Source organism: Lates calcarifer, linkage group LG23 (assembly GCF_001640805.2).
Source record: "Lates calcarifer isolate ASB-BC8 linkage group LG23, TLL_Latcal_v3, whole genome shotgun sequence".
NCBI lineage: Eukaryota > Metazoa > Chordata > Actinopteri > Centropomidae > Lates > Lates calcarifer.
The window spans coordinates 8,439,251-8,455,713 of NC_066855.1; the positions used below are offsets into that span (position 1 = coordinate 8,439,251).

The 16,463-nt window shown below is 40.8% G+C and overlaps 2 protein-coding genes across 3 annotated transcripts; one reads left to right on the forward strand and one right to left on the reverse strand.

Moving 5' to 3' along the window:
• The first annotated feature begins 457 nt into the window (after nt 1–457).
• Nucleotides 458–6,324, forward strand: irf3 (interferon regulatory factor 3). Of its 2 annotated transcripts, none has more exons than XM_018678335.2 (11): nt 458–699; nt 1,486–1,652; nt 1,735–1,906; nt 2,633–2,706; nt 2,811–2,871; nt 2,984–3,052; nt 3,173–3,418; nt 3,600–3,690; nt 4,263–4,552; nt 4,651–4,769; nt 5,295–6,324. In XM_018678335.2, the coding sequence occupies exons 2-11, from the start codon at nt 1,488–1,490 to the stop codon at nt 5,406–5,408; spliced, it is 1,401 nt and encodes a 466-aa protein (XP_018533851.1). In that variant the 5' UTR covers nt 458–699; nt 1,486–1,487; the 3' UTR covers nt 5,409–6,324. The 2 variants fall into 2 exon arrangements, with proteins under 2 accessions (XP_018533851.1, XP_018533852.1); XM_018678336.2 differs by having other exon boundaries at nt 2,987–3,052.
• A 358-nt stretch (nt 6,325–6,682) lies between these two features.
• On the reverse strand, nt 6,683–15,966 carry si:dkey-94f20.4 (synembryn-A). The gene is given in 13 exon segments (XM_051066144.1): nt 6,683–6,991; nt 7,111–7,390; nt 7,536–7,680; nt 7,821–7,912; nt 8,042–8,199; nt 8,294–8,388; nt 8,662–8,850; nt 8,975–9,110; nt 9,598–9,977; nt 9,979–10,380; nt 10,530–10,547; nt 11,763–11,810; nt 11,911–15,966. Coding segments are annotated over 13 exon segments (2,235 nt in total). The 5' UTR covers nt 12,061–15,966; the 3' UTR covers nt 6,683–6,849.
• Between the last annotated feature and the right edge of the window lie 497 nt (nt 15,967–16,463).

Here is a 16,463-nt window from a genome sequence, read left to right on the forward strand (position 1 = left end):
CTAAATATGTGCTTAACCCAGGGTCCTATGTTCCCTGGTACTATACAGCACATAATGGGAACCTGAAAAAGATTATCCCTAGCTCTGTATTGTTAAAAAAAGGATAATTTATGAAATAATTTAACTTGAAATGGACTAAATTTGACCCAAACTATTGTATTGAGTATTGACGTAGGACCCTGGGAACACAGATGAACTCTCCAGACATCTTGCTATTCAAGAATTTTTCATTAATTAAAAAAATGTGTGTAGAAAAAGCAGGCACAAAATAATATTGAAGGCAGAGTATTGTCTAATGTCTTTAAACTTGTTTTAGTGGGATCTTTAACTTCAGAGTGATGGTGTGGAACAGTACATTATGTCAATGGAGGGTCCTCAGAAGTATAGAATTAAAACATGTGTGTGTCTGGCCCCACCTAGCGGGCGTCCTGCTATAAAAACGAGCTGACGTCACATCTGGAAAACGAAACTGACGACTCGGAGTTTCCCGAGAAGAAGTCCGCAGCTCAAAGACCAGCTGGACAGTATTTAAGGGATTAGCAGCCGTGGTTGAACGACAGTTCGTCACACAGCATTAGCGCCTGTAACTTTAACACCTGCTGCCATTATCCTGCACCGTGTATCTGATTTCTGACCCCGAAGACGACTGCACTTGAACTCAACATCTCACCTGTACCGGCTGAAACCTCGTCATAACAAGTAGGAGAGTTTTAATTAGAGCTGTCAGCGCATTAATCTGAGTTTAAATCTCTGCTTTACTGCTTTTATTGTGAAGTTGGGGACAACTATTAAACCTAAACAAATAGCTGTGTAACAAAGTGGAAAGTAACAATAGTTGTGTTTATATTTATATTATATCTTTATAGCCTATTAAACTTCTAATTTAAATGCTGCAATAGCAATATTTACAGTGTCACATATTAATATTTGGTACTGTAAGGGGTTCTTCAGAATGAATATTGTTACTTTTCTGTAATAATTAAAGAACTTTAAACTAAATTTTTGATTTTTTTTTTTTTTTCTCATGTTGGAATATTTTTGGCATTGAATGCTTAACATCTGGCCTCCTGTTCTCCTGCTTCCTCTTTCTTGCATTTCAGAGACTGTAAACATAAGCCACTTCTCCCAGCTGCACCACTGCATTACATAAATCAGGATGATGATGATAATGATGATGATGTATCAGATGTATATTTGATTTTGATTGATTTTTATTAGACCTTTGATAATTTAGTGGGAGTGGGAAAAGATAGAATAAGTATGAATTAATAAAATGAACGAAAAATTACTAAATAGCACCATCTACAGGCAAAATGTATCTTATAAATAGTCACAGCTGGACTCGTGCAGGATATTCAGGATAATAAGTTTTAAATTTAAATGATAATGTGATCCCAGTATTATAAAACAAATCCTAACATTGTGGCCATAACTGAATGTATTAAATTCTTTCTATTGGTATGGTGGTTTTTCTCTCTTCTGCAGAAATGTCTCACTCTAAACCACTGCTCATCCCATGGCTGAGAGCTCAGATTGACAGCGGCAAGTATCCCGGTGTTCAGTGGACAAACCCGGAACGAACAGAGTTCTCCATCCCGTGGAAGCACGCTTTAAGACAGGACTCCTCAGACACTGACATTCTCATCTTTAAGGTAATGCTCATAGAGTTGCCATAAATAATATAAAAAGACAGGGCAGAGTGATAGAAGGTAATCATGTATGTGAATTTGACAGGCCTGGGCAGAGGTGAGTGGCAACGGCCGGGCTCAGGGAGACCCCTCAGTCTGGAAGAGAAACTTCCGCAGCGCCCTCCGAGCCAAGGGCTTCAAAATCCTTGACGACAACAAGAACGACGCTGCCAACCCCCATAAGGTGTTTCGCTGGCCAGACGAGTCAGCATCAGGAGGTGAGGATCCACCGAGGTGTCCATAGACAATCACCGTCTGGCCCTCTTTCCTCTGATGCCCTGTACTAAAACTGACCTACTTACAAAAGAACTGAATTAAATGTTCATTTGACATGTATTCACTGGCTCCTGGCATTAAAATGCACAGAAAAAAAGATGCAAAAAAGATTAGTCTCTCCCTTGCAAAATCCAGACGTACATTTCCATTTCTCTCACAGGTTTATTCATGCTTATTCAGCTTGTGTGTCTTAACTATAAATCTAAGGGAGGGGTTTTGTGCTGCTTCATGCACTTTTTCATTACTGTACATAATCTAATTAACATGGCATCAGTTGACTCTTTATATAACTATATGGCTGTGGATTGCAGATTAGATAAAAATCAGGTAATAGAGTAAGTTCACCACACACAAACACATTAACTTCTGCTTTCATGTGGGTTATGTTTGAATTTGAAATGACGAAGCCTTTCTATCAATGGGACCACATACAGTACACATCTGATCACCTCCTTACCTGATTTGGATGATCACATCCCTATCCATCCTTCATACATTTCTGTCTGGATTTATGCTTGTGTGGTTGACGTTTGTTGTAGTAATATGCAAATGCGGAGCACGCAAATGAACACCATCAGTGGATGGGATTATAGGATTAAAAAGGTGTTTCCGAGGAGAATGAACGATGAAAACATAGTAAGACAAGTTCTTTGCTTTCACTCTCAAAGCCACGTCTTCTCCTGGATCCAAGGACCAAGATGACCCTGATTTTTTTGAGGATTGTGGCCTTCCTACGCAAGAAGTAAGCGACTGTATTTGTGGGGTTGATTTGTAGGAACACAGGAAGTAAAATGTAAATGCTGTGTAAGCATGAGCTCACCCAGATATGTATCTGTGATATTTTAGAGCCAGGTTGTCTCATGCTTGGATGACTGCCTCTACCTTCCAGAAGAAGCTGTATTTTCAGGTAAGGGAGCCCCTCATGTACTATTTGAAAAAATAAATAAATATTCATTAATTTGTCAATTAAAATTGTGCAATCACTGTCTGAATATTTCTGAATCAATCAATATTTCCAGCAGAATCCACTGTCAATCATGATATTCTCCAGGAGTGTCTAAGGGGACTGAACATTGGCCCTGACACAGGTAGACTTATCAGCTCTGCTCATCATTTCCTCCTCCTTGCTGCAGTATGAGCAGGAAACAAAGAGTAACCAAGGTACTTTCCTAGAAACAGTTTTTTATTTTTCTCCAACTTTTCCACAGAGGGCACCGCAGGTTTCGAGCCTCCTCCCGAGCAACAGCAGCTGCACAATCAGGTTGCGATTGGTGGATATGCGTTGCCTGGGCAACAGCAATATCCAGTAGCGTTTGAGGGTGCAGACAGTGAAGCTGGGTTGCCCGAGCAACCGGCATGTCCAATAGGGGAAGCTGTGGGAGGGGCCTGTGGTGGGCAGCTGGCGGAGCAGTTCCTTCATACCATGAGCAAGACCAGCAATGGAGATAATTTCAGTAAGCTGATGGATGTTACTGTAAATAATATCCTTCTGCATTAATAGAAATTAATATCTTTCAGAATGCCACCTAAAAACTACATGGCCCAGTGTGGCTTTTTTTGCCCCAGTGTTAAGAGAGCAGATGTAAAACACCTTTTCTCATACACTTCTCCTCCTCTTCTCCCCTGAAACCTTAGGGACTCAGTTCAGGGTATCAGTGTACTACAGAGGGGTGAAGGTGTCTGAACAGCTGGTTGAGAATGAAGCTGGGATCCGCTTAGTCTACAGGTAACATCAAAATAAAGTTTTCATGAAGGGAAACATGCCTAACCAATGTTCAATATCCAATTAGCTTCTCATTGTTGACATAGATATTAGTCCAATTATAGACATACAGTTATATATTAGTTGGATATTTGGGGAAATGTCTTGCTAAGGGATGAGAAGATTGAAGCCACTTTCATGTCTGTACAGTAAATATGTAGCTAAAGCCAGTGGCCAATTAGCCTAGTGGAGCATAAAGAGTGGAAACAGGGGAAGCTAGCTTGGCTCTGACCAAACCTGCCTACCAGCTCCTCTAAAGCTCAGTAATTAATATAATACCTTGTTTGTTTAAAAAGGTACAGGCTGGCTGTTTCCCAGTCTTTCCAGTCTTTATGCTAAGCTAAGTTAATACCTTGTCCTAGCTGTAGCCTTGTCTTTAGCATACAGATATGAGATCGGTATCAATCTTCTTGTCTAACTCGTGGCAATAAAGCGACTAATGTCAAACTCTTCCTTAAATGGTCTCATGGCTTTGAAAGTCATATAACCTGCAATTATCCCAATAATCAAATGAATACATGTTGTCTTCACATCAGCCCTGAGCGCATCGAGACAGTTCTTGACAACGACTCAGGCCTTGCCTTGGTCTTTCTGCCAAGTCCTGGAGCTATGTTGGATCAAATTCAAGCCAGGCTGACTAAGCGCATCCTGGACAAGCTAGGCAATGGTGTGGACATAGGGGTGTCAGGCCATGTGGTCTATGGCCATCGACGGGGGGAAATCAAAGCGTTCTGGAGCTTCTCCAAGTTTGATCGTAGCGGACAGCCCCAAGAGATCTCTAAACTGGAGCCTCAACCGCTTTACATGTTCAGGGACTTTGTGCGAGGTAGGTGAAAGGATAAATAATGTAGCTTTTTGTCAGCATACCTGTGCAATATTTCAAATGTTGGCTTGATGTAGTAATTGATTGCCCTATCCCTCCAGGAATATTGGACTTCATTGATGGGAGAGACTGCCCCCCCTGCTCGCTGTTCTTCTGTCTCGGGGAGAAGTGGCCCGACCCAGACAACAGGCCTTGGGAGAGGAAACTCATCACAGTGGAGGTGAGGGAACCTTTAAATTATTAAAACGCTTCAGACAGTGTTGCGCTCTCACAGACCTTAAAACAGTATTTCAGTTTGGCAGAAAAGGCTTTTTTTAATACCTCTATCAAATTTCATGAGTGATCAAACCCTCCGAAAATTGCCCACCCAAGGGAGCTGTAGTCAGCAGCACTTTTCAAGAGGCAATTTTGTCTCAGTATTGATTAATAGCACTGAAGGAACAAAGCCTGAATACCGGTGGTGACAGTTGATCCCTCAGGTGTAAAAGCATTTTCTGCCCCCGAGCCACTGCAGGGGAGCACATGCTGAGAAATGAAAAGCTTATATAAGAAAGTTATTTTAAAGAAACCAGCTTGGCACGTCTCATTGCTCGAGCTTTCTCGACTTTTACAGCTCGTGTCATGCTCAAATTCGCCATCTCGCTCTCATCTCGCTTTTTTGTCATTCTTATCATTGCATCTGATTTCAGCTCCCTGTGTGTGTGCGTGCGTGTGTGTGGGGTTTTTTTTTTTTTTTCTGTCTCAGGTGGTGCTGACTTCAATGGAGTTGCTGAAGAACATGGCTGTTGTAGGTGGCGCCTCCTCCCTGCAGTCTGTGGAGCTGCAGATGTCCTTGGAAGAGATGATGGAGATGTGCTGATGTAGTTTGCTGAGCCTGAAGAGAGTCATTGTTTACCCTTTTTTCTAATCTGTAACCATGGCAAGAACATCTCAGAAATAACCATACTTACACATTTTAGGAACATTTTATATCCTGTTTTTGAACTCAGTAGGGCAGATCAGGTAACAGTGTTAATAATTACACTGCTCAAAAGAGCAAAGCAACATAAATGCGTGCTTTTAAATGAACGCACACCTTGACATTTTTTACATAAAATAATGAGACAGATCAGGACATATTTGATAGGATCTTTCTTACATTCATGATATTATTGGTGCTTGTGTTTATTAAAAGTGAAGACCACATTTCCTTGCTGCAAGAGAATGAGCAAAAGAAAAGAGCTCTGTCAGTCAGCTCGAGAGGTACACAGTGACTCTTTTCACTCATTCTGCACTCAGCTCTTGCAAATGATGTCTTCGTGCTGAAATAAGTGCATTCCTCCTGTTTTTTGCTACAAAGCAAAAACAGATTTTCCTCTCAACTGATTTGAATGCATGCAATGTATGATACCATCCAAAGGCTGAGTCATCTTGTTGATGATCTTATTTGTTATTTGTTTATTATTATTATATTATTCATGCAAATGTCTGAATGATTTACATATATTCCTACATGTAGTAACTTGGTTTCACAAAGAACCCCTCAACAAAACTGAGATACTGTGTGTTCAACAGTAAGATGATTAAATTGTAATAATACTCAAACCCCAAATCACAGAAAACAGTAAAGCCTTCAACAGTTAAGGTCACAGTTAAAGTTGGATTGTAATGTTCACATTGATTCAGTTACACAGATGTGATCAGAGCATCTGGAATCAGTCTGAATGTTTGTCACATTAGATTTATGGCACAGTATGTTAAATATACACCTGAGCACAGGATAGTTTGTGCAAAAATACATCAGAGGAAAGTAAATAAGCTGTCCCACTGTTGATTTCATCTTGCTGCATCATGTGACTTTGTGTGTCAGATGTGGTCTATTTGGAATTGACACTGAAGACTGAAAGAAACTATACATTGAATTATGAAACACACAGTATCACAACAAACATCAAGATTTCAAGACTTTATTAGAATGTTTTAGGATATTTTCATGTTATTACCATAAATTCAGTTCCTTCCTCAGGATCTACTGTCAGTTCAGAAATTCATTCTTATCTCAAACCAGTGTGGCCTGATTACTGCTCTATATTATTATTATTATTATTATTATTATTATGAAGAAGAAGAATCCAAAGTAGAAGAAAAATGAACTTTTATATCCTTTCTTGAGTTTATTTACTTCCATAATGGCTGGCTGGGTGTGAATGGGAATTCTGTTCTTTTGATTTCATGTTGAAATATTCTTACAATGTCAAACTTAAGAAACTTAATATTTACAAAAATAAATTAATCGATCGAATGAATGGATTTGACATGTTTCAGTTCTTCTCTCCTTCCTCTGCTTCTCTGTCGTTCTCTGACTCAGAACCTCCCTCCTCAGTCAGAGAATTCTCCCTCAGTCCCGACACTGGGATCAGCTTCCCCTCTGAATCCACTCCCATTGGCTGGATAATACTGTCCCTGCAAAACACATGATGTAAAAGACATAGACGATTCAATCATCAGTAATGACTTTGTTCTTATCATGCTCATTTAATCTTTACTTGCTCTCAGAGAATTGTTTTTGTCATTTCACTGACCTGGACAGCTTATTAAAGAGCATGATGAGCCTCTTGGCCTCCTCCTCCTTCTCCTCCTCTGTCATGCCCTCCATAGGATCCGACTGCTCCGCCTCCACCCGCCCCGTCACCGGGTTGATGCGATCTTTGACCTGCCGGTACTCCTCGGTGTCGGAGTCGGAGTCGCTGGAGTACTGGGCATTAGAGGCGGGAGCCCTGGGCCCCTGGCCACCCAGCAGACCCCTGGTGGCCAGCAGGCCTGCTGCATTACCGTAACCTGTGTACTTGACAAAACGCCTCACTGGAAGAAGAAATGAGGGCAGTATAGTGTGATGGCCAAGGTAGTATAAAGTATTGTACACAGCAAGTGTTTTATTTTTATGACTAGACTTTGTAATTTAATGTCTGCTCATTAACCCAGAGAGAGCGCTAATGTTTGGTCTTACCATTTTCCTTGCAGAGGACAAAGATGAGGTCAGCAGCACAGTGTTTGAGGTCTGTATCCAAATGAGTCATGAGACGGATCAGACGACTCTTCACTGTGGAGCCTTCCTCCGGCCTGTGTGACACATCTCTCAGAGGAGGTAGGATCTAATGATAGGGATGAATTATCATTTCAATTATCTGCGTGTCTGAGAGAACACTGGCTTCAAATATAATCAAAACATTATGAGAGGCAGAATGTGAAACGAGCTTTCTTGAAGGTGTCATATTTTCAAAGGGGTTATTACATGGTTCCTGATGTAGTGGCGTGTTTCTCTGTGGGCCCTGCAGCTCTCTGTCAGCAGGTTGAGGATTGGTGTCAGCTTCTCTTTGACCCTGTCTCCCTGAGAATCAAACAAACGAGGATTCAGTATTAGCACGCAGTCTCGCTTTAAAGCTCAAACATGTTAACTTTTTCAGGATCAAACTCTTCAAAAACCACAAATTCATTTAGTAGGGTTGCTTTCGCCCTCACCAGACTCCAGACGTCTCTCCATGAACATCAGCAGGGTGTACACGCAGTCCATGTTGACCCCCTGGCACTGCTCCGAGTTGGGTTCCAGAGGCACCATCAGCATCACATCAAGACACTGGAGGGGCAGTGCTGTCAACAGGTTGACTGTGTGACTGTATAAAGAGGTGAGTACAGGAACAGAGAGTGAGGGATGATACAAGAGGGCAGAATTTGGTCAACACAACTCAGCTTTAGTTAACAGCTCACCCCTGCAGTTCATCAGTATCGTCCGACAGCATGCACTTCCTCCTCAGGCAGAGGCGCAGGATAGCCACCAGGTGTCGGTAAAGAGCTGCATCATCCTGAGGGAGGAGAGAACATGCATGTACAGTACAGCTCGTTTCTCTCTGTTGTGCAGTTGAATTGGGCTGATAATGTATCGGACACAGTTGAGAGGGAACAGAGGTCAAGATAAGGTGATTGATCAGTATTCATAAGGACACAGAGGTGATGACAGATGGCAGATGTGATTGACTGTTTTGGCCACAGAGTTTAAGAATAATAAATAAATACATGTCATTGCTTCTAATTGTGTATGTGGTTGACAGTTTACCATGTCCCTTGTGTTCACTGACCTCACTAGGCTCCTGCCTGTGGGTGCTGTAGGTGAGGTTAAAGAGGATTTTCAGGATCTCTATGATTCGCTGAGAAGCTTCCAAAGAGATTGGTGGTGCTGCTGAGTCCAGCACACACTCATACTGGTCCTTCCACTGAACCTCCAGGCAGCTCTCCAAGGCTGCTGTGAGGATGGACACCCCACCCTCCTATAAAATAAAGTAAAATGCTGAGTGTGAGAATCTTGGTCTCTTCATATTAATATTCGAATAACATGATAGTGGTGTGATAGATATAGATACAGTGACTTTGTAGTAATTGTAGTTATGTTACGTGTTTGAGCTGAGTGCTGAGCTCTGGACGTAGAGCTGTAATGAGGAACATGAGGCGCAGTTCATAGAACTGAACACTGGAGGGAGATGAGCAACTGACACTGGAGGAGAGACGCTCTGTGAGACCACACATGAGCCTGAAAGGAAAAAACAACAAGAGCATGCTGATTTGTACAAAGGCAAAATGAAGGTTACGAGAAGTGAGAGAAATGTTGTCCCTGAGGTTATTTATACACAAAATTGTCTCAGTCTGCACTGTCAAATTCCAGCTCAGTTTGTGATTCACATTTCTCATAATGACAGAGAACAGGCACAAACTTGTTGCTTCCATATTAAATCTAGATGCATGTGTGTACAATAAACTAGATCACTGAATAGTTTGGGAACACTGGGGCATGTCACTGCCTTTTCTACAATGGGTGAGCCTACGTGTTTGCTCTGATTCAGTGGGGCTGGATTATTTTTGGCTACTTAACTCTACTGTAGCTGTAAGAGACGCAATACTGTCTGCTGCAATAAGAAAAAAAAACAGCAAAATGGGCCTAGAATTGCAAAGCCAACAGCTGTGTTTAACTGTATTTTGGACTAGATTCCCATGTGTGTGTGTCCTATGAGTAAGCCCACCTGAGAGTGCTGAACCTCTCCTGTGCCCAGGTGCTGTTGTACACCACATTACACAACACCTTCATGGCCTCTTTTCTCTGTGCCTCCTCTCCTGACTCCCCGTCCTCCTCCTCTTCCTCGCCCTCCATCTTGCTCTCTCTGCGGTCCTTCCTCCCTCGCTCCAGCACCTTGTGATGGATGCTGCCCTTGTACATTTCGTTGATGCTGGTCCTGTGGCTCCCGAACCAGCTGATGCTGTCCACGTCGCTGTTGGCGATGCTGATGTCGCTCTTGGCGTCCTCGTTGAAGGCAGAGCACTCGTCGTTGGCTTCGGGGTCAGCATCCTCATCAGTGCGGCACTGTAAAACTTTGGCCTCAGCGAGAGAGGCGATGATGTTGTCGATAGAATTCAGAGTCAGGGTTGCTGACTTCATCACTTGCATCGCTTGTGGTCAGCCCGGCCAGCTTGGCCAGAGTCAGCAGAGCGCTGTCTGTCACCAAGGGGCCCAGGACCTTTTTGTCCCTGGACAGGATCCTCAGGGTTCGCAGAGATACTCTTAACAGACGACTTTTAACTGCTGTTCTTATAAATCTCACAAGGACAACAGCTAAATTCTGAGTGCAGGAACAGAGAAGCAGACATTTAGTTAAACAACAGTTTTCAAAGGAACAACTGACAACACCTCTGGGTAAGCAGAGATTGACAGTGTCAGTTACCTGTCTGAGGATGAGGCCTCGATCCTCCTGGTCGTACTCAGAGTCAGAGTCAGAATCAGCATATTCCCTCACTTTATTCTTCCTGAACTGGAGCAGCAGGGCAAAGAATAAATAAAGTCAATGTTTCACACTTTATCACTATCACAGTTAATGTGTGTATGTGTGTGTGTGTGTGTGTGTGTCTGTGCATGCAAAAGCAATATTTGAACATTATTTCTAAACTGACAGCACTTTACCTCTTCTTGTTTTCTTTGCTTTAGGAGGTGGACAGTGAGCAATGCAGCAGAAGAGAGAGAAAATAATATCAGTATCTGTTCCTAAATAACACCAGTCTGAATCAGGGGCCATATTCACGAAGTGTCTTATCTTACCATTAGGAACCTCCTAAAAGTTCCCAACATTAGTTTCCTCTTAAAAGCCATTCATCTTTGAGTGAGGGACTGAAAGAACTCCTTAGCTAAGAGAAGGGACAGAGCTGACCCTGCTACAATAGATAATATCATGTTTCATAATGAATTTACCCACTATGCCTACAGTGATTGGTCGACAGATGAGGGGTCTGTGTTACTGTATGTGACATAAAATAGTCATCAATACAGTAGAGTGTGAAAAGAACTTGATTGGATAAAATTAGATATAAAAGACAATCAACTGAAATTTAATATAATATTTAATTAATAAACATAAATCAAATTAAATAAAAAACAATTTTAAAACTCAAATTATTTTAATTGAATATTAAATCAAACCTGTTCAAATACTGATCAATTTTATTACTTTAAATCAAATAAAAAATCTTATTAAATCATTTAAATAATTTACATATTAAATTAAACCAACTTATTTTTAAAAAATCTAATAAATTCAATTAAACCAATAATATTACAAATTGGATTAAATTAATTTCAATTCAATCATATAAAAAATACACTGAATTTCATTTAATGAAAATAGATACATAAACAGACTAGCACAATGAGGCACATTACTTGCGATAGCTGACTGATTGTGAGCAGGTTGTAGTGATTTAGGAGTCCTCTGGACTGCCTTTATAAGAGTCAACAAGTTCAGGACTAACACATGCCTTACTTTTCTAGGAGCTTCTCTGAACTCAGTCACTTTAGCCCTAAGATGCTTTGTGAAAACAGATCTGCTGATCAGTGGCTGCAAATGACAGCGCTAAAAGTATTGAAAAGATTAACATGCAGCATGCAGGTTATTCAATCGCTCTGCCTGGGTTCAATCTGCCTGAGCATGCAAGGAGAGAGGATCAGGGATACAACTGATACAGCAGAATTACTAATCACAGACAGCCTGTGGGGTGGGGGTAGGGAGGGGTGGATGACATGGATGGGTGGGGTGGGGAGGTGAGGGTGTTAACAAAAGGTGAGGTTTAAGGAACACTGGGAGAACAGGGACAGGACAGTAAACGCTCAGGTAATGGGTGCAGCAATATAAACCCAACGTACTTTCTGTCGTTCCCTCTCCTCTGCATCAAAGAAGAAGCACTGGGCATACTGTGGGGGGAGAAACAATGACAAAAATGTTCTGCAGCTGTAATAATCAGCGGTGTATCGTGTAGACATGAGTGTGTATGAGCCTCTCCTGTGGCATTACCTCTTTGTTGAACTCCTGCAGCTGTATCTGAACACCGTTCTCATCCCCCTGCTTGATGCACTGGATAATCCCCTCCACATCCACGTCCATGCTTCCTGCGCACACAAACACATACCACATACATGCGCATACAGGGAGAGGAATAATCATTCAGGCAATAACAAAATTAAAGTTACACAACAACAGTGATGAGAATGGTGGTGACAGAGATTATGCTTGATTAGACACATAGGTACAAAAACACATCATCTGCATATATATGTTGTCCGTAATTTGCTTGTGAGCTGGAAACAAGGCCAAGTAAATGTGAAATTAAAGAGCAGAAAAGATTCATCCACTCAGTAAAATAGTCATCAAACCATTATATATCATGACAGCCAGCTTTCATTAACTGAAATCCTCAGTTAATGAAAGCTGAATCTTTAGCTTTTATATGACAATTATCCATACAGGAATATCAATAATCAACAATCAATATAATCAGTTTTATTGTTAATGTAAAAGAAAAGGGCACAAGTACAACAAGAGCTCACTTTCACAACATGTATTTGTCCAAACTCACCTTGGGCAGTTCACTTTAACAGCCAGATGATGTAGTGTAGGTGTGCAAAAATCACCTTAAGTCCCAAACTTCACCTCAGCGTGTTCCCCCGGTGTTTCTCAGTCCCTGTATACACACAGTGCTGTGTTCTGCCTTAAAATTTGCTCACTATGCTTTGCTTTCCAGTCGCCGTCATACACTCAGACTATCTCTCTCTCTCTTTCTCTCTCTCGCTCTCTCTCTCTCTCTCTCGTTAATCCAAGAGAGATGCAGTAGCCATGGAGTGGTTATGGTTATAATCCACTAATGGACTCTAAGCTTGTATCTCTCAGTGATGACCCTCTAACCTTTTATAGGTTTTCCAGACTTGACGTGTTGCACGTCTCTCTCTCTCTCTCTTTCTCTGTCCAGCATTAACACACTATTTTACTCAAATCTGTTAATAACTCAGGAAAGACTGAAATAACCACTAAGATTTTGTTTTTATCATGCTTGCTTAATCTTGCTGAAGCTACTGATGGCTAAACTGAACTTGAAAACACTGCTGAGAAATGTGTTTACAGAGCCACCTAAGATGACATCAGCATTTTTCAGCTAATTTCCATCTTAAAACATCTGTATTTTAATTTTGCATAATCATTTATGAATGAGAACACACAGTTAATTACATTTTTTTTTGGTGCACTCTTTATTCTGTGGGAGTAGACACAAGCTGCGTCATGCTACTGACTCTGGATATTTATTATAATATGAAATACCCATACTATCTTGGGGACTCATGGGAAAAAAATATATGTCACACAAATACATACTCTACCAAAAACATAAAGAGCCATACTCTCACAACTTCCCATTTAAGTGGATTGACCCTTGTTTGTGTCTACTCCCACAAGATGGAGCTATTTTCATGGTTGAGTCATTTTGCTCAGAGGAGGTTATTTATCTCTCGCACAATACAGCATGTGTGTAAGTGTGCATTAACTGTCTTTGTTGAGAGTAAATTTTATCATAAACTACGAGAGCAGCTGCAACCAAAATTAGTCTTTCCCAAGGGGTGGCACACACATTGCTTGAATTCAAATTTTATTCCAGTAAATAAGCTGTTTTTGTTTTCAACTTAGCTAACCTGCTTTCAGTTGTGTACTGGGAAACTGAATAAGACGTTGACACACTTGTATCAAAAAGTCTTGAGTGACCTGAGAGACAAAAACTGTGAGAAGATGATATATGAGTGAAAGACAAGCTTTCCTGGCAGGATGCTCACTCTTGTGCCCAGTGGGTAGAGGAAACAGGGCAGAGAGGCTGAAGTGGCTGGTTGGTAGCTGCAGGCTTACAACAACAGGATGCACACTACGTCAGCAATAGCAGGAGAAAAGTCAGAGGAGTCCTGACAAAGTGCTCTCCTGGATGTGAGTACATATTCCTTCAAGATGGATTAGAGGCTCGAGATATTGGATCTCAACAGGTCAGAGCTGCAAGGGGCTGATGAACCACAGTGACCTTTAAAAACAGTGGAAAACAATAGCCATTTCATTGACGTATGCAATCCAGGACTATCCCTATAATCATGCTGACACAGACTAACATCATCACTAACTGTCATAACACCTGGGACACAAAATACTGTATAAAACATAAACTATATTGACTTCTGTGAACTAAACTTTCTGTGAACTCTCAAGGGTCAGTCCACTTAAATGGGAAGCTGTGAGAGTATGGATCTTTATGTTTTTGTTTGTGTGACCTACATTTTCCCAATATTCCGTAACATGACTCAGTTATTAATACAATATTTTCCTTTTTCTTTCTTTTTAACTACATGTGCATTTAGAGTTTTTTACTCATGTCTATACACACATTGATTATTGATTATTATTATTAATTTTGAATAATAAGTAATAATTACAGTAATTTTATAATTATCTTCTTAAAGTTGCACTCAAAAATATTTGCAAAACAAATTGTTACTTCACTTTAGTGTTTGAGCTTCACCGTTCAGAGTTTGACTAGAAGGCTGTGTGCAGTAGTTTGAGAAACACTTTACTTTAACCAGCCCTCTTAAAGCATTAACCGTATAAGCATTATATAAACTTTTAATCAATGGTTTATTATTCTTTATAATATCTGTTTATCCACTTATAAGTGCATTATACTGTTTATGTGCTGCTAACAAGTGCTAAACAGCACCCAACTTAAAAGTAAAATGTTGCCAAGTTTGCATATTCATTAATTCAGGACTTTCCAATGAGGAAGAAGCTGTAGATGTAATTTGAAGAAATATATATCTTTGATTAAATAATAGATGTGGTAATTTCTGTTATTCCCCATATGGATTCATAATGACTCCAAAATTGCATTGCAGTGAAACAAAATAGATCCTGCTTCTCCCTAAATGGTGCTGCACTGACTTTAATGTTTTCTGAATGAGGACGTAGAAATGCACATCACTGAGTGAGTACTGCTACTATAAGCTACTGACCGGAGAACTTATAGGACAGTCTTAGTGTCAAACTTTGTTTTCTACTGTATAAAGTGTTTACTTGGGTTTAAAATGTTTCCCTGCTTATGTTTTTGTCAAAAATGATCAATTTGCTCCAAGCCAGACAACAGCAGGTGTACAGGAACAGTTTTTTGTCACGTAATTATTCATTAGTCATCATACTGGTTTCAACATTTTAAGAGGAAGCTGATCATATAACAACACCTGGTGTAATTAGCTCTTAATCATGGGAAATCATAAGACTGTTTGAACATTCGACTGCTAATGCGCTCATGTGCACGCGCGCCAGCGATGACTCAGTGCGTTACTCTGACAACACAAGCTGCCCAGCTGGTAGTTACAGGAAAAGTACACAATAGACTCCAGAGGGGAAGTTGTGATTTAGAGAGAAGGAGAGAGGCTGGGAGAAACAGAGTGTGGAAACTGGAAAACATTAAACGTGACACTGACTCCCTGAGGATTTACTGTATTATTAAAAGATTAAGAATTATAGGATGATTTCCTAGAGAGATGTTAGAATGTGGCTAAGGGCCAGTCTTTAAAAGCCCATCATTTGTTATTTTTGTGACCATTTTTAAGGTGGATTAATAAAGCCATGAACCAATCCTGAATGCTATAATTTTATTAAAAAAGATTATCTTAGAGGAACGGGGGAAGATTAAGTGGTTGTTTTCAAAACACTGTACGGAAGGGGGGGTGGGGTGTGAGTGAAGGACGTTTCAGGAATAAACATGCTGATGGCAAAAGTGACTCAAGGGAAAAAGGCACAGGAAAAAAGGGGGCGATAAAGAAAAGCCTGGAGGAGAATTGGGGTTATTTTGGGCTCTGCGGGCTTCCTGCAGGTGATGGAAATGAAAGAACGATTTCTGGAACAATTGCTCAGCAGCAAGTGGAGTGAGAGGGGAGAGGGATGGGGGGGAGGATGTGGATGAGGGGGAGCAAAGAGTGAACATAAGAATCAATGTAAACATCACACAAGGTACAAGGTCACTTAAAGTACAATGTTGTGCTGCTTAAAGATTGTTTATGTTAGTATCACTGCTCTTGTAAATAAAGGATAAAACTGTCACTATAACTGATGGATTGCGAGTGTGGGAGTTGGTCTGGCAGTATAATGACTACGTTACAGACACACCCCTCCTCACCCTGCCATCACACTATAAAGAGCCAGAGGTGGAGAGGGGTGACAGACTTGAGCATCCAACAATCAGCAAGAAACGTGAACATCTGGATTGATGAGTCGCTCAAAAAGCCACAGCAGGATTTCACATCTACTTGGTGGTAAGCTTCATTCTTTATTTGTGTTTATGCTCTTTTTGAAGAAATCTTTAATGCAAAATGAACATGTTTATTTGACTTTTTTGGGTCAAAGATGCTTTATGTTTGCATGTTACTAAGGCTAATACCAGAGTTCTACAGGCCATTTGTTAGGATTAAGTCTGGTCAGGACAACATTTTTACCTCAGCATCACTATTTTTTTTTTCTGCCACAGGTCAGTGCGGGATGGAGAT

What these genes read in the sequence shown, in the direction of transcription:
- irf3 (XM_018678335.2), top strand. Translation starts at nt 1,488, where the DNA reads ATGTCTCACTCTAAACCACTGCTCATCCCATGGCTGAGAGCTCAGATT. An exon ending in AGACGAGTCAGCATCAGGAG is followed by an intron (nt 1,907 to 2,632) that starts GTGAGGATCCAC and finishes TCACTCTCAAAG; the next exon opens with CCACGTCTTCTCCTGGATCC. An exon ending in GGGATCCGCTTAGTCTACAG is followed by an intron (nt 3,691 to 4,262) that starts GTAACATCAAAA and finishes TCTTCACATCAG; the next exon opens with CCCTGAGCGCATCGAGACAG.